General features: G+C 36.4%; 11 protein-coding genes across 11 annotated transcripts; 6 read left to right on the forward strand and 5 right to left on the reverse strand. All coding sequences in view use genetic code 12, as the record gives it.

Moving 5' to 3' along the window:
• Positions 1–607: 607 nt before the first annotated feature.
• On the reverse strand, positions 608–1,222 carry RPL15A (60S ribosomal protein eL15; the record flags this gene model as incomplete). The annotated part of the gene is made up of 1 exon (XM_712263.2): positions 608–1,222. One exon carries the CDS (start codon positions 1,220–1,222, stop codon positions 608–610), a length of 615 nt encoding a protein of 204 aa, XP_717356.1.
• A 793-nt stretch (positions 1,223–2,015) lies between these two features.
• Positions 2,016–3,761, forward strand: CAALFM_CR04110WA (RNA-binding snoRNP assembly protein; the record flags this gene model as incomplete). The annotated part of the gene is made up of 1 exon (XM_712264.2): positions 2,016–3,761. The coding sequence occupies one exon, from the start codon at positions 2,016–2,018 to the stop codon at positions 3,759–3,761; it is 1,746 nt and encodes a 581-aa protein (XP_717357.2).
• A 35-nt stretch (positions 3,762–3,796) lies between these two features.
• Positions 3,797–6,568, reverse strand: CAALFM_CR04120CA (mismatch repair ATPase; the record flags this gene model as incomplete). The annotated part of the gene is made up of 1 exon (XM_712266.2): positions 3,797–6,568. One exon carries the CDS (start codon positions 6,566–6,568, stop codon positions 3,797–3,799), a length of 2,772 nt encoding a protein of 923 aa, XP_717359.2.
• A 275-nt stretch (positions 6,569–6,843) lies between these two features.
• EAF7 (Eaf7p) lies at positions 6,844–8,181 on the reverse strand (the record flags this gene model as incomplete). The annotated part of the gene is made up of 1 exon (XM_712267.2): positions 6,844–8,181. The coding sequence occupies one exon, from the start codon at positions 8,179–8,181 to the stop codon at positions 6,844–6,846; it is 1,338 nt and encodes a 445-aa protein (XP_717360.1).
• Positions 8,182–8,518: 337 nt separating this feature from the next.
• On the forward strand, positions 8,519–9,904 carry CAALFM_CR04140WA (mitochondrial 37S ribosomal protein uS4m; the record flags this gene model as incomplete). Its single annotated transcript, XM_712268.1, has 1 exon — positions 8,519–9,904. The coding sequence occupies one exon, from the start codon at positions 8,519–8,521 to the stop codon at positions 9,902–9,904; it is 1,386 nt and encodes a 461-aa protein (XP_717361.1).
• A 254-nt stretch (positions 9,905–10,158) lies between these two features.
• On the forward strand, positions 10,159–11,079 carry CAALFM_CR04150WA (S-adenosylmethionine-dependent methyltransferase; the record flags this gene model as incomplete). The annotated part of the gene is made up of 1 exon (XM_712269.2): positions 10,159–11,079. One exon carries the CDS (start codon positions 10,159–10,161, stop codon positions 11,077–11,079), a length of 921 nt encoding a protein of 306 aa, XP_717362.2.
• Positions 11,080–11,180: 101 nt separating this feature from the next.
• On the reverse strand, positions 11,181–12,542 carry CAALFM_CR04160CA (tRNA 1-methyladenosine methyltransferase subunit; the record flags this gene model as incomplete). The annotated part of the gene is made up of 1 exon (XM_712270.1): positions 11,181–12,542. The coding sequence occupies one exon, from the start codon at positions 12,540–12,542 to the stop codon at positions 11,181–11,183; it is 1,362 nt and encodes a 453-aa protein (XP_717363.1).
• A 299-nt stretch (positions 12,543–12,841) lies between these two features.
• CAALFM_CR04170WA (rRNA (cytosine-C5-)-methyltransferase) lies at positions 12,842–14,698 on the forward strand (the record flags this gene model as incomplete). Its single annotated transcript, XM_712271.2, has 1 exon — positions 12,842–14,698. The coding sequence occupies one exon, from the start codon at positions 12,842–12,844 to the stop codon at positions 14,696–14,698; it is 1,857 nt and encodes a 618-aa protein (XP_717364.2).
• A 95-nt stretch (positions 14,699–14,793) lies between these two features.
• CAALFM_CR04180CA (uncharacterized protein) lies at positions 14,794–17,124 on the reverse strand (the record flags this gene model as incomplete). Its single annotated transcript, XM_712274.2, has 1 exon — positions 14,794–17,124. The coding sequence occupies one exon, from the start codon at positions 17,122–17,124 to the stop codon at positions 14,794–14,796; it is 2,331 nt and encodes a 776-aa protein (XP_717367.1).
• A 285-nt stretch (positions 17,125–17,409) lies between these two features.
• Positions 17,410–19,047, forward strand: SRV2 (adenylate cyclase-binding protein; the record flags this gene model as incomplete). Its single annotated transcript, XM_712275.2, has 1 exon — positions 17,410–19,047. One exon carries the CDS (start codon positions 17,410–17,412, stop codon positions 19,045–19,047), a length of 1,638 nt encoding a protein of 545 aa, XP_717368.1.
• Positions 19,048–19,467: 420 nt separating this feature from the next.
• Positions 19,468–20,649, forward strand: YDJ1 (type I HSP40 co-chaperone; the record flags this gene model as incomplete). The annotated part of the gene is made up of 1 exon (XM_712276.2): positions 19,468–20,649. One exon carries the CDS (start codon positions 19,468–19,470, stop codon positions 20,647–20,649), a length of 1,182 nt encoding a protein of 393 aa, XP_717369.2.
• Positions 20,650–20,666: the final 17 nt, after the last annotated feature.

Raw genomic sequence — 20,666 nt, forward strand, 5'->3', positions numbered from 1 at the left:
AATCAAAAGTCTTCAAAGAAGGAGGGAAACAAAGAAAAGAAAAAAAAAAGGAGGAAAAAAACTATAAATCGGAATGGTATATAGGTTTTATATGATTTTGATAGGGGAAAAAAAAAATAGAAGAGAGAAAAGTAATTGTTGTATACCACACTACAGAAATTGCGACATTAAAACGACATTCTCATTGATTAAAATTAATTGATTTGTTTGGCTGTTTGATTGACAAAGCTACAAGAGTACTTAATCAAAATGACAGGACGATACAGAATTGTTTTTTTGACTCTGGTTTCATTAATTTCTAACGACATTTTAAATGATGACTTGTGTATCGCAGTTAACGTGTCGATCACTATTCTACCGATTGTTTGAAAACCTACAGATTTAAATTATTAAAGTGTGCATTGTACGATAATTATTCTTGTACTGATTTAATGGTTCCAATAGTACTTTTAAAAAAATGAATTCATCTTTTATTAATCAATTTAAGCTAATGTATATAAGTACGATATCTACATATACTTAAACTATTTCAATTTAAACAAAAGAGTAATGTTTGAAAGGAAAAACAACCCTTGACTTAAGAATACTAAAAATGTTTTTAAGCAGCTTAAGATCTGTATCTCCATAAAGATAAGGTGTTGTGCTTCTTCCAGGTGTGTCTTCTACCAGCTTTGGTTTTGTTGAACAAATGACCCTTGTTAATACCTCTGGATTTCTTACCAGCAGAAGTCAAACCTCTGGCTTCTCTGTGTTTGTGAACTGGGTTAACGATCCAGTTGTATCTAGCATCTCTTCTGATAGCTTTGTGAGATGGGTCGACTAAAATAACTTCAAAGTATTTGTAGGTGGAATCTTGGTTAACCCAGTATGAGTTCAAGACTCTCAAGTTAGAAGCACGACGACCAACTCTTTCTTCAGCAGTAGATCTCAATGATTTTTGGTATTTCAATTGGTTAACCCCTTGGTTGGTTGGTTTACCGTAAGTGGCACCCTTTGGAACTGGTCTCTTTCTACCACCTCTTCTAACTCTGATTCTGTAGATAACGAAACCTTGTTTAGCTTTGTAACCTAATCTTCTAGCCTTGTCTGGTCTAGATGGTCTGGAAGCTCTGTGGATGACATTCTTTTGTCTGTATTCCCAACATCTGACACGATACAAGAATCTCATAACATCAGATTGCTTCTTTCTTTGCAATTCTTCTAAATATTTGTAGGCACCCATTGTTGATAGTTGATTTGGTGGTAGCTAATGAACAAAAAACAAAAACAAAAAAGTCAAGTGAAAAAAAAATTGTATTACTACTCTCTGAAAAATTTTTTTTGTCTAACATTGAAAAACGAGAAGAGACAGAAAGTGTAAGGGAAACAGAAAAAATCTGAGAACCTACACGCAAAATTTATTTTGTGTAATTTAGGGCAAGTACCCTATTTTTGCTTGCTGCACGTGACTGTAGGATATACGACAATTATTTATCGCCTTGATAGATTTCACTAGTTTATTATTATTATAGAACGAAATGATATTGTTGTAATCACTGCAGAGAAACACCCTTCATTGTTTTCTATTATTAACTATCAATAAATATAGTTGTCGTTAGCTGTTCAGATGCTGATTTCTTGTAAAAATGACATTGTTATGTTTATATTAATAGAGTATTATGCTATTAATTGTTGTCTCATTTTTTGGTTCATTTTTGTTGCAAAATATTTCTAAATTATGAAGAAAAAAGCATAGTTCAAATAATGTTCCAAAAGATGTGGATTTAGCAACTTATGTAAAGCTACAAGTACTGAAACACTATAAATATTAAAAGATAAATACCTTAATACAATCTTCACTTACTGTTGAAGAGTGTAATTGTACTAGGTGCAAATCACCACTGAGCCCCACATGGAGAAAATAGTTGCTGAAAGCAAACGCGATGATCATCATCTCTGGAAAAGAAAAAAATAAAACACGAAATAGGGATTTGATAAAACACCAATTATTGTATAGTAATTGTTCATTCCTGAAAATGTCTGAGTCAACCAACCAACAAGAAACTGCTTTGAGGGAGATCGTAGAAGATACTACCAACGCCAACGAACCAACTGCTATTGATAAGACCACTCTTCCGAATGAGACTTCACATGAGAGAGAAACAACCACAACGGAGAATGCCTCTTCAGAGATTGAGAATATCGAACCACAGGTTGCTACTCACAATTCAGACCTAGATAAGAGTATTCCTACAGATACCAATATTATTTCAGACGTATCCCAGGCACCGCACGTATGTCCTGATAACGAAAACACCGTTCAAACAAGTGAAGATCTCCAACAATCCAATGTGGAAAAACAAAAAATGGAATTTCATAATGGGTTGGAACAGCTGAAAGAAATGGCCACTGAAACAGAAATTGAAAAATTTGATGACATACAGAGGGAAATTTCAGATCCGATTGACGATGAATCATTAAAAAGCACACAAAAACCAGAGTCCTTAGAAACTGAAAAAGTAGAAGCAGACGCCAGTCACAAAGGTCTAGCTGATGAAGCAGAACAATTGTCTGACGAAGAAATCAACGTTGATGATATTTCTAGCGATGACAATAGTGAAAGCTCAAGTTCAGAAGAAAGTCTGGGTGATAGTTCTTCAGATGAATCGAGTGATGAGAATGAGACTTCTAATATTGATTATAACGATGTTGAGGATGAAGACGAGGATTCAAATGAAGGACCTGTCAAATCCGTCCACGAAATAATTGATGAAAAGGCACCTTCTTTACCCGATAACTATGAAATATCGCCTAATACACCTATTGAGGAAATTGGTGAAATTACAGGATTGGTCGAAAATACTATGATAATCAAGGCAAGAACGTCTGGAGAGTTTAGAATTCTACAAGAAAAATCAATATTTTGTTTTGAGGATAGAACTGTGATAGGCCCCTTGTTTGAAATATTTGGTAGGGTACAACAACCAGTTTACAGTGTCAAATTCAACTCGGAAGAACAGTTTCTGAAATTCAAGGAAAGCAAAGGAAAAACTGTGTATTATGTTGTACCTGACTCACAGTTCTTGTACACCGATTCAATTAAGCACATAAAAGGAACTGATGCAAGTAATTGTCATGATGAAGAGCTCCCAGAGGAGGAACAGGAATATTCAGACGATGAAAAAGAACTGGCAGCAAAACTGGCCAAAAAGAAAAAGAAAAATAAAAAGACTAAAGACAAACAGACACACACTTCGGGGCCATCATTACCAAACAAAAGACAGAAAGTTTCGGCATATTCTCCTATAACAACTTACTCTCAGAACGCTGTCCATAATAGAGGAAGACAAATCCTGCCTCAACACAATACTATTTACAGCAATTATGGTCAACAACAACCACCTCAACAACAACAACAACAATCGCCTCCAGTTGCTCAGTATGGACAGCCTTATTATCCACAAACAGATTCTTACAATAGCTTGATGGGTCAAACTCCACAGTATCCACAGCCAACTTTTGGCCAAAGCCAACATTTCTATCAAAATGCATACAACCAACCAGTGCAACCCCAATATGAGCCAGCATACCAACCACCTCAACAATACAACCAGTATCAACAACAACCCCAAGAACAACAACAACAACAACAGTTCAACCCTAATATGCCAAATGCACAAACGCAACAACAGGTTGACCCTGCACAATTAGAGCACTTACAAAGATTACTTTTACAGCATCTACAAAACAATCAGAATCAATACCAACATCCACCTCAATAATAGGCCGCATGAACTATATTAGGAAATATACGATTCTATAAATTATCTAGTACTTTTTCTGCAGCCTTTAGTGCGTTTTCAGGAAACCCTGCCATTCGGGCAACATCTAATGCATGAGAACGTTCACTGATTCCCGGCTCCAATGTATGGTCGATAACAAAGCCTTTCTCATTGTCGCCATTCTCTAATACTCTTGTACGAAAATAGCGAATATTTTTTTGGTCTATATTATTGGCAACCAAAAGCTGTTCCAATTCTTTTCCAAAATGTGTAGCAAACAAGGTTCTACATTTGTTAACTTGCAATAGACTGAGTAATGTAGCATATGCGATTGCTAATCCTTCTTTGCCACTTGTTCCTCGTCCAATCTCATCGACAATGGCTAATGACAGCGGGGTTGCATTAGTTAAAATGTTGCTTACCTCAACCATTTCCACCATAAAAGTACTCAAATCATTGAATAAATCGTCAGTTGCTCCAATACGAGTAAAAATTTTATCAACCAACCCTATAGTTGCCTTTTCAGCGGGAACAAATGAACCAATTTGTGCTAAAATCACAATTAAAGCATTCTGTCTTAAATAAGTACTTTTACCTCCCATGTTGGGACCCGAGATAACCCACAAAGTCCCATCTGTACCCATTTTGGAATCATTGGGGATAAACATATTGCCAGAATCTTTCAAACTAGATTCAACAACAACATGCCTACCACCTTCCACTGAGAGACGAGGAGTTTTAATTAACTTAGGACAGGTCCAATTGTTCTCTTCTGCGACAATTGCAAGGGAAGAAGTGACATCTAGAAAATCAGCCAACCCAGCCAATTCACGAAATTCAGGAAATCTCCGTGTTACTTCCAGTTTGAGCTCTTCTATGATTTTTCTTTCAACCAACAAAATGGCTTCCTTTTTGTCTAATATTAGATGCTGAATATCATTCCATTCTGTTGATCTGTATACAAGTGACATTTTTTTCTCATAGAGAATATCACCATCCAATTTAGCACTTGCTTTACTTATTGAAGATGTTTTGCCAGTTATTAAAATTACATTATTGTAACGGCCAAGTACAATTTTTTTGCCGATATTTAATTTCACATCAATATCGTCAAGGACATTGCGCAACTTACTCCAAAGTTTGTGTTCCTCCACTTCCAACTCACTCAACTCGTCATGCAAAATCTTCAATTCGTCATTGAAATCTCTTTTCACAGAATAAAAATTTTCTGCGTCCGTGTTCCCCTCTTGTTTTGATCGATATTTCTCTAGGAAACTATTAGTGTAACTCAGATTAGTATCTTCAACTACCTCTGTTGGCTCCTCGATCTCTTCACTACCTTCACCGGGAATTGTCTGTTCCTCAATATCTATTGTGTTATATATTTTCTCTGCTAAATGTTTTGGGATGTCAAATTTTTCAAGGAGATTTTTTAAACAAGACAATTTTTTGGGGTTCTGTTCGTATTCTTCAACCAAAAAATCCCGTAATTTTTGTAAACCATCCAAAGTGCTTGCTGCATACACTAACTGATTGACAGGATCTCCACGTCCCACCACTAACTTTTGCAAGTTTCTTATGAAATCACCCAACTGCTGTAAATGCTGTCTAGTCACTATTTTTAAGTGCTGATTTTTCAAAAACATTTTTACAAATGATTGTCTCTTTTCGATATCTTTGGTGTCTAAAGATGGGGACTTTATCCATTCAGTTAACAACCTCGTACCGGACGATGTGCATGTTCGCTTAATGACAGAAACCAATGAACCAACAGAAGAGGTTCTTCCAGCTATCGTTCTCTCGGTTAACTCTAAAGCTTCTCTTGTCCTTGAATCCATCTGTAAACAAGTCTCATTGAAATATCTAGTTGGCAAAGTCATCAAAATATCAACATCAGGTAAGTTTATACTCATGTACGACATTATCATATTTAAGGCAGCTTGTTCTCGTGGAGAAAAAGTTTCCAAATGTCTTCTAACTTTTTGAATACTGTCATGATATTGTAATTTCAACTCGTTATAGTTGGTAGTACTATGATACCTGATGATATAGCGTTTCAATTCCTGTAAGGGGCTATACCATTGACCCAAATGTAAATTGTGGTCTTGGAACTCCTTAGGTAGCAATATTTCACTGGGGTTGATTCTGGCAATATCTGAACTCAATTCACCTAATGTGGTTAGTTGTACAAATGATTCACCAACGGAAATATCAGTCCATGATAGTCCAACTTTCATTTGTGGGTCTGGTGGAAGACTCAATGAGCTGGGAGCAAACGAAATGGCAACAAGGTAGTTATTCTCGTTGAAATTTAGAAACGACTCGTCAATTAATGTCCCAGGTGTAATGATTCTTGAAATCTTACGATGCACCAAATTTTGATTTGTCTTGGACCCTTGGTCACATTGATCAATAATGGCAACGTTAACTTGCTGTTCATGAATTAGCATTTCTGTAAATTTTCGCAATTGTGTAGTTGGAAATCCGGCGAATGGAACAACATGATTCAGGGTTTTCTTTTTTGCAATCTTTAGTCCCAATTTAGGACCATATTCCTCCGCCTGCTCGAAATAAAGTTCATAAAAACTCCCAACTTGGATTAAGCTAACACACCCAGGATTCAGATCTATCAATCGCTTCATAGATGCTAATAAAGGGGAAAGTCCTGTATCTTGATTTCTCCCCCCGCGATCCCATTCCTCAAGTAGAGGTGACGGTGCCTTTTTAGTGGCTGCTTTTCTAGCAAAGAGCCGACAACCTGAAGTCAAATGGCGGAGTGGTATTATATTATTTCTTCTTAGTATCATACAGTAATTGTGGCCATATAGGCTATCGGAGACTTCCTCAAGAAGAAATATTGTTTTTAATAGTAATCTATCACTATATAAAGAAGACAAAATCAAGCACGCGCCTGTTATGGTTTTTTTTTCTGATCTGAAAAATTTTTATAGTGTGCAACTACTACTAATATACTCGTACCACTTAATTATAACAATCCACGCACTCCATCGTATAATACATTCATTGAGTAAAACACAAAGTCAGTGAAGCTTGGGCGGGTCTGAAAAAGTACCAAGATATCTCATCTTTTACGACTACTGCGTCTTACTCTGACGTTTGGTGTTGATGATGAGGGTTCCATCAGTATACGACTGGACCTTCTTGTTGTATGTCTCGTTTCTACCTTGATTATTTCTGGCTCAGCATCATCAGCACTCTGTGTCGAAGCATCCTCTTCCTCTATTTCATGGGTTACTGATCTTGTACGTCTTCGTGTTTTAGGAGGATGTGGAGGAGATACTGATCCTGGCGGAGCTCGTCTTTTTCTAGAACCTGTATCGGAGGGCTCTGCAGGCTTGTCGTCAAATTTGACACTCTGTCTTGTTCTCTTTTTGATATTAGGTGACGTGTGTTCTGTTTTTTCATGGGTGGACCTTGTTCTTTGTCTCGTTCGTTTAGTCATTGGTTCAGGTGATGATTCTTCTGAACTAGATTCATTTTCTTTATCAGTATGGCTGTCCTCAATTACTTCAACATCATCTTCATCTTGATCTTCATTATCTTCACCATCCTCATCTTCACTAGTGTCCTTATTTTTGCTTTCCCTTTCATCTCCGCTAACATGATCACCTTCTTCTTCCTCTTCTTCTGCCTCTTCTTCTGTCTGCTTTTTGTTTTTATCTTCTTCTTGCTCAGAAGTGTTTTCTTTCTTAATTTTAGCAATTGTCTCATCCCCCTTATCTTTGTCTACATCTTCAATATCACTCATATCGTCGTTTGTCTGCTCATCTAGACCCTTTTTTGTACTTCCTGGCGTTGGCGATTGATCATCTGTATGATCACTTGTACTACTCACTTCCACTTTCGATTTTTCAGCACCACCCAGAGTTATTTCTTCATCATTGTATTGTGACTTCTCTTTAGGTGTATCACGCAAGTTACGTTTCGATTTTGTTGTATCTCTGGCACTTCTAGTTCTTCTTTGTGGTGGTTCAGGGGTAGACAATGATGACGATTCTGATTTCTCTTTATCCATTTCTTTCTTATCTTGAATTGGCTCTTTTGCATCCAAAGTAGTTTTAGCGTTCTTGGTGTCCTTCGTGATATTTGCAGATCCAGACAGCACTTGGTTTGTGGTTTCTTCTGTACTGGTGTTCTCAGTCAGTAATTCCTCAATCTGGTCAATCTTTTCTAGATCATATAAAGACCTCAATTTATTCCACACGTCATATTCGCTGAAGGGTTCCTCCTTAGAGTCTAAAGATTCATTAATATTGTTGATAATGATTTTAATATTGTGTTGTTTGTTTTTACCAGCGGGCTTATAATCGCACAATAAGCTGAATAGCTTTATCTCATTCTCGATGGACCAATGTCTATGAGTTTGTTTAGAAGGGTTATTCTCATCCAAAGTTGCCATTGTTTGCCTCCAAGTACAGTGGCAGTAAAATCCTAGTCTTGAAAAATCTATCCTTCAATGTTTTGGTGTTCTATTTCGATTTTTTTTGACACCAATTCACCTTAGTTTTGTTGTGGTTCCTCCCCAGTGAAAGTAATACCGAATGAGAAAAGGAAAACAGAGAACAGAACGAGAAAAAAAAAATTAATTGAGTACACACACTCTTTCACATACAATTTACAATTGATTGAGGGAGAAAAAAAATTTTCGTTTTCCATTGGTAAAGATATTTCTGCAAAAAGGTGAACCAACCTATAGGTCAAACACAACTAGTTCTCTTTTGCATTATTGATCCAAAATGCCAAGACGTATAGACAAAGTCAGTAGTATGACCAAAGGTCATATTACTATGTCTATGAATAAATTGAATTTGTTTAATATTTACAGAAAGGATCCATTACAGTATTTTGGAAAAACATTGTACCAACAAAAATGGGCAGCCAAAACAGAAACCAGAAACTATCATGGCCAACAAATTAAGGAAAAGAGGTTCAAAAATGTCTTGTTTGATTCAAATTTGAAAACATATTCTCAATTAGACGCTTCATTAAAAGGTCACGATGTTGCACCAACCCCTATTACTTTACAAACATATGGAACTTTGGAAAAGAGATTAGAAATTGCTTTGTTCAGAAGTATGTTCGCCAGTTCTGTCAGACAAGCCAGACAATTTATACTTGGTGGATACGTCAAAGTCAATGGTGTTGTTATAAAACACCCATCCTTCCCCTTACAAAGCGGGGATGTGTTTAGTGTTGATCCAGAAAAAGTATTGTTTGCCCTTGGTAAAACTAAACCAAGTCTAGAAAAGGCCTTAAGCGTTGATAAAAAACAGATTAAAAAATGGAACAATTATGTTTTTGAAGCCAAGAAGAATCCAGAGAAAATATGGGATTTAAAGCAAAATAAACCAGATCTGTTGGACACTTTAAAGCAAGTTGAAGATTTCGAAAAACAAAAGAAGTCAGTTCAAAATGCTCAAAAATTAATGAAAATCCAACAAAATCAAGTTACAAGACAGTCAATTTTGCAAGAAATTATTCAACTTGGAAATGCTGCCTCTGAACCTGCTTCATTGGAAACCTTTAATAAATACGGTGACGTAGCACGTACAAAGTGTTTACAAATATATCAGACATTGACAAATAAGAACCACCCAATAACAAAAGATCCTTCCACTAAGAACATTGAGGGTTTCTTGGCCAAGGACGAAAATAAGTCACCAGAAGAAAAACACGAAGTAAGATTAATCAATTCTACATTGCGTGAATTACAAAGCAGTGAATGGGAGAGAATTCGTATACAATTTGAAAATTTTGAAGAAGGCACTGACACCAAATTTTTTCAAACTTCATTTGCCAAGGCTTTGAGAGGTGTACCCAAATTGAATAAGGAAGAGATTTTGGAAGATGAATCTAAAGCAAAAGTTCAATTGCCTTGGCAAAAACATCTTTTTGGAAGAAAGGACCCATCAAGATCATATTTCACTCCATGGACACCAAGACCATTTTTGGGAGCATTTGCAATTTTGCCATCTCACATTGAAATATCTTTTGATACATGCCATGCAATTTACTTGAGAGACCCTGTTGCCAGACCAGGACATTCAGAAGTTATTTCACCATTCCCTGATCATGTTCATGAAAGAGCATATATGTACTACGTGAGAAAAGGTAAATCGTAAACTTTTCTTTCTTCTATGTATATAACATTTCTTTGTAAATAGAAACTGAATATAGGTGAAACTGTTTAAGTAATATTAGGAAGGAATGACTGTCCCCACCTTATCATATTGGTCCTCAATTTAAAATTTCTAACGGAGATGCATAAAGGACCAACCAATCGGAGGGAAAAAGTAAAGTAGGAAAAAAAATAATAGAAGAGAAAGAGAATTGATTTCCCCTCAAAGAGCATCATATCTTTAGTCTTTTTCTCTTTATGTCACGAATAAGTGCAAAACTTATACGGGACGCTAGAAGAATCTCACCATTTCTACCACGATTACTACCAGCAAATAGAACAATTGAGCAGGCATCTTTAGAACTAAAATGGATCAAGCAGGAATTACCTAAAGAAGATTGGAATGATGCAGTTAATCAACGATATCAACTAGTTCCATTGCAGTATATTCTCGGAAGCCAACCGTTTGGAGAATTGAATATTAAATGTACGCAGGGTGTTTTGATACCAAGATGGGAGACCCAGGAATGGTGCAATAAACTCGTTGAGACACTTAAGCAGACACACGTGAAGCAGTTGGTGGTATTAGATGCTTGTACTGGTACAGGATGCATACCATTATTGATTGGTCACGAATTGAACAATATTGCCCCAAAGATTTATGGGCTTGATGTTTCTGGTAAAGCTTTTGATTTGGCAAATGAGAATTTATCATTGTATAAGCAAAGATATCCTAACAATCCCATTGATTTGAAATTTTATTTAGGTGATGTCTTTGATGCGGAGATTATGGACAAGCTCGGTCTACCTAAAATAAATTTATTGACTTCCAATCCTCCTTATATTCCATACCATGACTATATTAAATCTATTGACAGAGATGGTGTCGCAAAATCAGTGAAATTGTATGAACCGAGTTTGGCGTTACTTGGGGATGGTGAATTTTACCGTTCGTTGGTGCAGAATATTTTGCGACCATCGCAAGCAGAGGCGTTTGTTTTTGAAATTGGATATAAGAATCAGGCTGATTATGTCAATTTTCTTCTCGAGGATGACAGTGCGTGGTCAATTGGAGTTATGAAAGATTCATCAAATCATATTAGATGTGTTTTAGGTTGGTTGAATGGTTCAGATTTTGATGGATTAAAAACTTTATGTGATGATGTTTATGTTCGTTGATCTATTTATTTATTTATTTATTGATGTCTAATTTTAATGCAATTCAAATTTCAAACTAACTTTCTTTATTTCTCTTCATTCTTTTATACTATATAAGCAGTTTAGGCAGAGTTCTCTTGATCGTTTTGTACTTCTACTGTTCCTGTGTCAGTCTTCGATGGAGTTTCCACTCTCTTTCGCTTTGCGAATCCCTTGCCCACTGCAGTAATAGCATCATGAGGAATCACTCGTGTCCCCCACAATATATAACCACCACCGCCTCTATTTGTCATCACAGGATGCATCCGTCCTGGAATAGTTTGGTATGGTCTAACTCTGGTTTCATATATGGATGGAGCTAACACTCTTTTGTCTCCTGACAATGCTTGTTGAACCTCTAACAATGATTCTTTGAATTGATTATACACGACAATCGGTCTAGAGCCACCGATTTTAGGAAGGACATACTCTAACACTTCAGACATATTTAATGTTGAGACAGATATGAATGCATCAAAATTTCCTTCTTCAACTAGTTGAATAACTTCATTAATCTGTAAAGCACGGTCACGACGTTTTTTATACTGGCTTTTATTCTTAATTTTTTTAACTTCTTCGTCTGGAAGATCTGTCCAATCAATTCTCTCGCTTTGAGGGTCTATAAATTGTAACCAATTCACACTTTTCACGGTCTTAGTTTCCAATTCATTACCATAGTCTGAATATCTTAAGGCTATTAAATTTGCATGTTCATTCTCGTGAATTGAAACTATTGTTCCTTCGCAATTCATTCTTTCCATCATTGCATAAGTTAACACTCCACCTGTTTCGTCAATTATAAGATATTTCCCACCAGGACGAACATTACTGTATGTCAACATCAAGCCTAAGGTTTCAACACTAAGATCTAAAACCCTATTCAAATCTTTCTCAATATAATACTGCAATAATTCACTCCCTCCAAGATAATCAACTGTGAAACGTCTCAAAAACTTTTGTTGCTTTCTTTTAAGGTATTTTTGTTGGGAAAATATGGTTTTCTTATCAAACCCTTCATGCCCAGCAATCATTTTTTCAATGATCATTTGACCAACGTTAGAACTAGCACCCAGTTTTTTCAATTCGTCAATATCATCTTTAGATAATTTTTGAATTTTAGATCCAATATTAATAATATTTTGATTATTTTCAGCGCTATCAGAAAACATTTTGGTCAATTCTTGACGTTGAACTGTTTCATCAGAATCTGTCAAATCCAAAGTGGATATACTCTTGATTGGCTTCACCTTGTGATCTTCAATAATTTCAAATGACGTGCCCAATGGGTAGCCCAAAATATTGGAAACTTCAAAAGATCCAAATTTCCCTAATCCTATTATACCTGTATCTTGTAAATGAACGATTTTCAACCCCTCTGATGGTAGACGGATCAAAACATGTTGACCAGATTGGATGGTAGTTTCACTTTTTTTGAAATCGGACATTCTTTCCCTATGAATGTGTTATATTTAAGTAGGTGTATTTTCAGTCCTTTAATGCCTTCTGGATCCAGGAATTGTCAAAGCCTGGAATAGGGTATTAAAATTCTATTTTTAAAAAATGCTCTTTTTATGCAATTCTGCACAAACCAAGAAGTCTAATCTCATCGCAAAAAAAAACCTCATTTACTGTCTAAGAAAAAAAAAAACTTGCCAAAAAATAGAAAAGATACTACATACTTTGAAAAGGTCTACTACAGTTTTAAACCTTACCTGAATACGTAATTATCATCATATAAGCAAAAATGGGTAGAAGAGCAAAGAATAAGCAAGGTGTGCCACCAACTTTTGATGAGTTTCAGGCCTCAAAATTGAAAAACGACACTAAAAGAAAAAGAAATGGTGCTAAAGAACAGAAAAATGATTTACCCGTTTCTAAAAAACCAAAGTCAAGTACAAGTTCCAGCAAACAAACTGATCGTGCTGAAAGTTCTAAACCAAAGCCAAAGACTAAATCAAAAGTGACTAAAGATGTTGAGGTTGAAGAGGAAGTCGAAAATTTACCAGAAGTTGATCTTGAAGAATTAGCTTCTGCTAAGAAATCCCTTTTTGATGATTCAGAAGAGGAAGAGTTGGACGATGAATTTGACGTCGAAGGTGAAGAAGACTTTGATTCAGATGAAGGAGAGCGTGCCAGACCCATGTTTTCAGATGACGAGGATGAAGATTTGGAAGACTTGAATGCTGAAAATATGGAACTTTATTCCAAGAGATTAGATGAGGAAGAGAGATTGGAAGCAGAAGAGGCAGAAAAGGAATTGCTAGAAGCAGAAACTAAACAACCCAGAGCGAAAGTCTTGCCAACAGCTGAAGAAGAAGAAGAAATGGCCAAAGGTCCTCAGGATGTGACTATGGTAAGAACAAGAATGCTTGAAGTTGTTAAAGTTTTGGAAAATTTCAAAGAGTTGGCAGAAGAAGGAACATCAAGAACAGATTACACTAACAGATTGTTAAAAGATATATGTGAATATTTTGGATATTCGGAATTTTTAGCTGAAAAATTATTCAATTTATTCTCACCAGCAGAAGCAATGGAGTTCTTTGAAGCTAATGAGATTGCAAGACCAATAACTATAAGAACAAACACATTAAAGACAAGAAGAAGAGATTTGGCCCAAGCTTTGGTCAATAAAGGTGTAAACTTGCAGCCAATTGGATCTTGGACAAAAGTTGGTTTACAGATATTTGATTCCCAAGTCCCTATTGGTGCTACCCCTGAGTATTTGGCTGGGCAGTATATCTTGCAAGCGGCATCCTCCTTTTTGCCTGTTATGGCATTGGAACCACAGGAAAACGAACGTATATTAGATATGGCAGCAGCACCAGGTGGTAAAACTACATATATTTCGGCATTAATGAAAAACACTGGGTGTGTTTTTGCCAACGATGCCAACAAAGCACGTACAAAATCTTTAATTGCAAATATTCATAGATTGGGATGTAAAAACACGATTGTATGTAATTATGATGCTAGAGAATTCCCTAAAGTGATTGGTGGGTTTGATAGAGTTTTATTAGATGCCCCATGTTCTGGTACCGGTGTTATTGCCAAAGATGAATCAGTCAAAGTGAGTCGTACAGAAAAGGATTTTATGCAAATTCCTCATTTGCAAAAGCAGTTGTTATTGTCTGCTATAGATTCAGTTGATGCCCATTCATCTACAGGGGGTGTCATTGTGTATTCTACATGTTCTATCGCTGTAGACGAAAATGAGGCTGTTGTCGATTATGCTTTGAGAAAAAGACCAAATGTTAAGTTGGTGGACACTGGATTGACCATTGGTAAAGAGGGTTTCACATCTTACCGTGGAAAACACTTTAATCCGAAAATTTCGTTGACTAGACGTTATTATCCTCATACCTATAATGTCGATGGATTTTACGTTGCAAAATTCAAGAAAATTGCTCCTTCTCCACACGATATTTCCAAAGCTGGTGCTAAGGAGAAAGAGAATGCCGCTAGAGCAGAAGCTGAAGAAGAGGGTATTATTCATGGAGACTTCGCAGAGTTCGATGACGAAGAAGATAAGGAAATTATGGAAAAGTCAAAAAAGCATAGTTTAAGAAAAAAAGGTATTAACCCTAACGCTACTAAAAAATAGAACCTATTTGTATATCAGATAATAAATACATATTAATGATTCTTTGTAACAGCTTCTCCTCTCCTTTTTCGTTTTTTTTTTTTTTTTTGTCAACTTTAATCTTTTAAGCAAGCATTACCAAGTCCATGTTCTTTAATATATTCAGGGCCATATTCTTCATATTCTTCTTTTGTTACATAGCCATCAGAGCTGTCTTCACTATTTGCCCACTTGTACATACCATGCCATGGATCCAAAATAGGGTCTTTGGCTGTTCTCACATGTAATGGCACTCCCTCTGGAAGGAATGATCTAAAATCTGACATTATTCTATTTTTGAATCCAGGTAAAAGTGATAATCCGCCCGTCAAAAATATGTCCCCCAAAATTTCGTAGGACTGGCCACCTGATGTAAAATTTCCGTCCAATCTACTATTCAACAAATCATCAGCAATCTCACTGATTCCAGCTTGATCAATACCACCAATACTCGGCTGAAACAATATCTCTGGAACCCTGATTCTTTCGACATTCAAGTGCATTTGATGATTTTTACGAATCATTTCGGGATGGGTAGCAATTTCTTCTGGCAGTAACCCTTCAGCTTGCATTTCAATGGTAATATTTGGGCGAGGACCGTGTATGAATTTGTGAAGTACCAGGTTCTTCCAATCAAACGTTGATGCCGCAGCAAAAGTGTCCTCGTGATGGAAATTTGGATCGTATAACAAAAGCTCCTCTTCTAATTTCAAAATTTCACTGTTGATTTGTTCCATTTCTTCCTCAATACTGGAATTTGTTATCTCTCTATACATGTTCCAGTCCTCGTCGTTAGCTCCAAAAGTATCATTTGGATCGTTGTCTATTGTTGCATTGGCATTACGTCTCCTTTTTCGGGATTGAGTTGAAGTTGAGCCATTCTCGTCATTGGCTAAATCAGCAATGTATTTCATTCTTTGTTGTGCAGCAGCAGACTTTCTATCTTTAAAAGATTCCAATAATTTTTGTTTTTCTTTGTATTTGCTAATAGCCTCTGCCAACTTTAAACGCTTGGTTGTACACCAGTCATCCAAATCACGATCACGCCATTCCTGTTGCTCTTTTTCAAATTGCAATCTGGCTTCTTCTTCTTGTCTTTTTATTTCTTTATTACGTTCTCTGGCTTCAAAATTTGCTTTGTGAAGCTTTTGTTTTCGTTTTTCCTTAATCTGTTCTGCTGTCAACTGGTCGTCTGGTATATCGACCAAAGGCCAAGCACTCGATGGATCAATTTCCTCTTCTTCATGGTCGTCTTCTCCTCCTTGGTTAGCCCTTTTCAAGGATCTTTCTAGAGAACCCATATACTTTTTAAAATCTTCTAGATCATCAAATCCATTTTCAATCAATTTAGTTTCAAACTCTTCTGGTGATAAAGATGAATTATCTTCTTTGAATTTAGAAAAATACTCCCATTCTTCTTGCTTCTGTGCTAATTTTTCCAATCGTTTTTCTTGAGCCTGTTTCTGTAGTCTTTTACCTTGTTCTTTTCTTTTAGCAGCTTGTTCGGCTAATTCTTCATCTGTTTTTTTCTTCTCGGTACTCACATTAATTTCTACTGGTGCTTGTACCACTACATCTTTTGTTTCCAAAACATCCATGTCCAAGATATGTTTAATTTCCTGTTGGTAGTCTTCCAGAATGTAACAATAATCCTTGAATAAGTTGGTAGTATGATAGTTATTCAATTTGCTTGGGAAATATGGATACTTGAGAGCTAACAATTTCGATAGATATTGTTGCAGTTGTTCGCCACCCCAATCAATTCGTTTAGCTTGGGATAATATCCCCCTGCCATTAATTACAGGCATAATACTTGTCAGTTGATTGCCTGCGCCAATGACCAACCCACTCGATTTTCCAGACGAGTTTGCATAAAATGAAAATAAAGAATCAATCCCAAAACTTACTTTAGGAACCTGGTACGCTTCAAACAATAGCTCATACATAGATTTACGTTGGTTGTGTGTACAAGTTATTGGTTCGGTCATCACAATTGGATTATTCAACTTCCCGTTGTCGCTTGTTGCTCCAAGATGTTCAAATGAATAATCTAGAATATATTCAATGTAGTCCCAATTTGTAATTAATGGTCCATCAAAAGGAGTCTTGATTGTTGATCTCAATGCGGAATCACTGTAGACATCATTTCCTATAATCGTTAATGTCTTCATGGCTTTCCTATCTCGATAACGTGAAATTATTCCTGGAAAAATATTGTTTGGTTCTGGAGAGTTCGTTAATCCGACTCTTAAACTGGAGGTTCCCAAATCAATGGCAATTGGAACATCTTGTTGATAGTTTTGATAAAAAGGTTCCACTTGGTTGGATCCAAAAACTGCATCTTTAAGTAAATGTATCTCCTGCGGCGGAAATGTTTCTTGTTCCGGTTTCACTTTTGATGGAGCCATGACTTGTAATAACAAACTTTCAAAAGAATTTGCTCTCGATAAACTAAGATGTTGTTGTAAAGAGTAAGATGAACAAAAAAAAACGTAATTGTGTGCTCAACTCAAACCAAACTTTGTAAGAAATCTCCTACAAATAGAAAGGTCGTGTTTCTTTGACGAGATTTATTGATTTGGTGATTTTGGTATAAGTTGCCGGTGTCGATTTGTTGTCGTCTTTCTTTTTCCCTCAAAACACCATATTGTTCCTTCCAACAACTACAACAATTTAACGACAATTCAAAAAATATGTCAACCGAGGAGAGTCAATTCAATGTTCAAGGTTACAATATTATCACAATCTTGAAAAGATTAGAGGCAGCAACGTCTCGTCTTGAGGACATTACCATTTTCCAAGAGGAAGCAAACAAAAACCACTATGGAGTTGATTCTCTCACTGAAAAGGGAACCCCCAAAAGCAGAACTGTTGAATCGTCAGAAGCAACTTCCGATGGTAAATCACTCGAATCTACATCATTTGCCACTTTTTCTGAAGCTCCTGTAGAAAAATCCAAATTGATTGTGGAATTTGAGAACTTTGTTGAAAGCTACGTTCATCCACTTGTTGAAACATCCAAAAAGATCGATTCCTTGGTGGGGGAGTCCGCCCAATATTTTTATGAGGCATTTGTCGAACAAGGGAAATTTTTGGAGCTTGTATTGCAATCCCAACAACCAGATATGACTGATCCAGCTTTGGCAAAGGCATTAGAACCAATGAATGCTAAATGCACCAAAATTAACGAATTAAAAGATTCCAATCGTAAATCTCCATTCTTCAATCATTTAAGCACTTTCAGTGAAAGTAATGCCGTTTTTTATTGGATTGGGATCCCTACACCAGTCTCGTACATTACTGATACTAAAGATACAGTCAAATTTTGGTCTGACAGAGTTTTAAAAGAATACAAGACCAAAGACCAAGTGCATGTTGAATGGGTAAAACAAACATTATCTGTTTTTGACGAATTGAAGAATTATGTTAAAGAATATCACACAACTGGTGTTGCTTGGAACCCCAAAGGAAAGCCTTTTGCAGAAGTTGTATCTCAGCAAACAGAGAGTGCTGCTAAGAATTCTTCGTCTGCTTCTGGTTCTGCAGGAGGAGCAGCTCCACCACCACCTCCACCTCCACCTCCAGCAACGTTTTTTGATGACACTGAAAAAGACAGTGAAAATCCATCTCCAGCTTCAGGTGGTATTAATGCGGTTTTTGCTGAATTGAATCAAGGTGCCAACATCACATCTGGTTTAAAAAAAGTCGACAAATCTGAGATGACGCATAAGAACCCTGAATTAAGAAAACAGCCACCAGTTGCACCAAAAAAACCAGCACCCCCAAAGAAGCCATCTAGTTTATCCGGTGGTGTGAGTTCAGCTCCAGTAAAGAAGCCTGCTAAGAAGGAGTTGATTGACGGTACAAAATGGATAATTCAAAATTTTACAAAAGCTGATATTTCCGATTTGAGTCCAATTACCATTGAAGTTGAGATGCATCAATCTGTTTTCATTGGTAATTGTAGTGATGTCACCATTCAGTTGAAAGGTAAAGCAAATGCAGTGTCGGTATCGGAAACCAAGAATGTGGCTCTTGTCATTGATTCGTTGATTTCCGGAGTCGATGTTATTAAATCCTACAAGTTTGGTATACAAGTTTTAGGTTTGGTACCAATGTTGAGTATTGATAAATCAGATGAAGGGACTATCTATTTGTCGCAAGAAAGCATTGACAATGATAGTCAGGTTTTTACTAGTAGCACTACAGCACTCAACATCAATGCACCAAAGGAAAATGATGATTATGAAGAATTGGCTGTTCCTGAACAATTTGTTAGTAAGGTTGTGAATGGCAAATTAGTCACTCAAATTGTTGAACATGCTGGATAATGATAGTGTAGATGTTTTTTTAGTAAGGATTGTATATTGTATACTGCATACAATGTTCTAGAAAGTTCTTTTCCTTTGTCATATAGTGAAGCTATCTTGTAAGACAGAGAGAGAGAGAGAGAAAAAAAAAGAATATCAAACATCAAAAATCAAAAATCAGAAACCAAAAAAAGAAATGATTTTTAAAGAGAGAGCGAAAATTTTTTAGTTTTTTTTTTTTTTGTTTTTTGTTTTTCCAACACGTTAGTTTAGAGAAAGTTGGTAATTTTGCCTTTGATAATTCAAAACGTCCAAAAGAACTTAAATTGGTTAATCATTATTAATATTTTTATCAGATCCCAACCATATATCTTTTCTTTTTTCCCTTCTTGTTTTTCATATCCACCCACATATTTATTTGCACATTAGATTTATAGAGTAATGGTTAAAGACACAAAGTTTTACGATGCCTTGGGGGTATCACCAAATGCATCTGATGCTGAATTGAAAAAAGCTTATAGAAAAGCTGCTTTAAAATATCATCCAGATAAAAATCCTTCCCCAGAAGCAGCTGAAAAGTTTAAAGAACTTTCTCATGCTTATGAAATTTTGAGTGATGACCAAAAAAGAGAAATATATGATCAATATGGTGAAGAAGGGTTGAGTGGACAAGGTGCTGGAGGCTTCGGTATGAATGCCGATGACATCTTTGCCCAATTCTTTGGTGGTGGTTTCCATGGAGGTCCACAACGTCCATCTAGAGGTAAAGACATCAAGCATTCCATTGCTTGTTCCTTAGAAGAGTTATACAAGGGTAAAACTGTCAAGTTGGCCTTGAACAAAACTGTCTTGTGTGGCGAATGTAAGGGCCGTGGAGGAGCAGAAGGTAAGGTTGCACAATGTCCTGATTGTCACGGTAATGGTATGAAATTTGTTACTAAGCAAATGGGTCCAATGATTCAAAGATTCCAAACTGTATGTGACAAGTGTCAAGGTACTGGTGATTTGATTGATCCAAAGGATCGTTGTAAGAAATGTAACGGTAAAAAAACCGAGTCGGAAAGAAAGATTTTGGAAGTTCATGTGAAACCTGGTATGAAGGATGGAGATCATATTACATTTGCTGGAGAAGGTGATCAAACACCTGGAGTAACACCTGGTGATGTTGTATTCATTATATCTCAGAAACCACACCCAGTGTTCCAAAGAAAAGGTAATGATTTATTGATTGAACAAGAGATTGAATTGGCTACAGCATTGGCTGGTGGTGAAATTGCTTTCAAACACATTTCAGGTGATTGGGTTAGAATTGAAATTCCAGCTGGTGAAGTTATTGCTCCAGGATCTATTAAAATGGTTGAAGGATTTGGTATGCCAGTCAGAACTCACAAAGGTAATTTAATAATCCATTTCAATGTCAAATTCCCAGAAAATAATTTTGCTGATGAAGAAAGCTTGAAGAAATTGGCTAGTCTTTTACCAAAACCAAAAGAAGTCAAGATCCCAGCCGATGCCGATGTTGATGACTGTACCATGGTCCCAGCTAAATTGGAACAAAGTAATCCATACGAGTCAGATGAAGAAGCTCACGGAGGTCCAGGGGTCCAATGTGCTAGTCAATAGATTATGCAGTATCATTA

This window comes from Candida albicans, chromosome R (assembly GCF_000182965.3).
Source record: "Candida albicans SC5314 chromosome R, complete sequence".
In the NCBI taxonomy this organism is placed as follows: Eukaryota; Fungi; Ascomycota; class Pichiomycetes; order Serinales; family Debaryomycetaceae; genus Candida; species Candida albicans.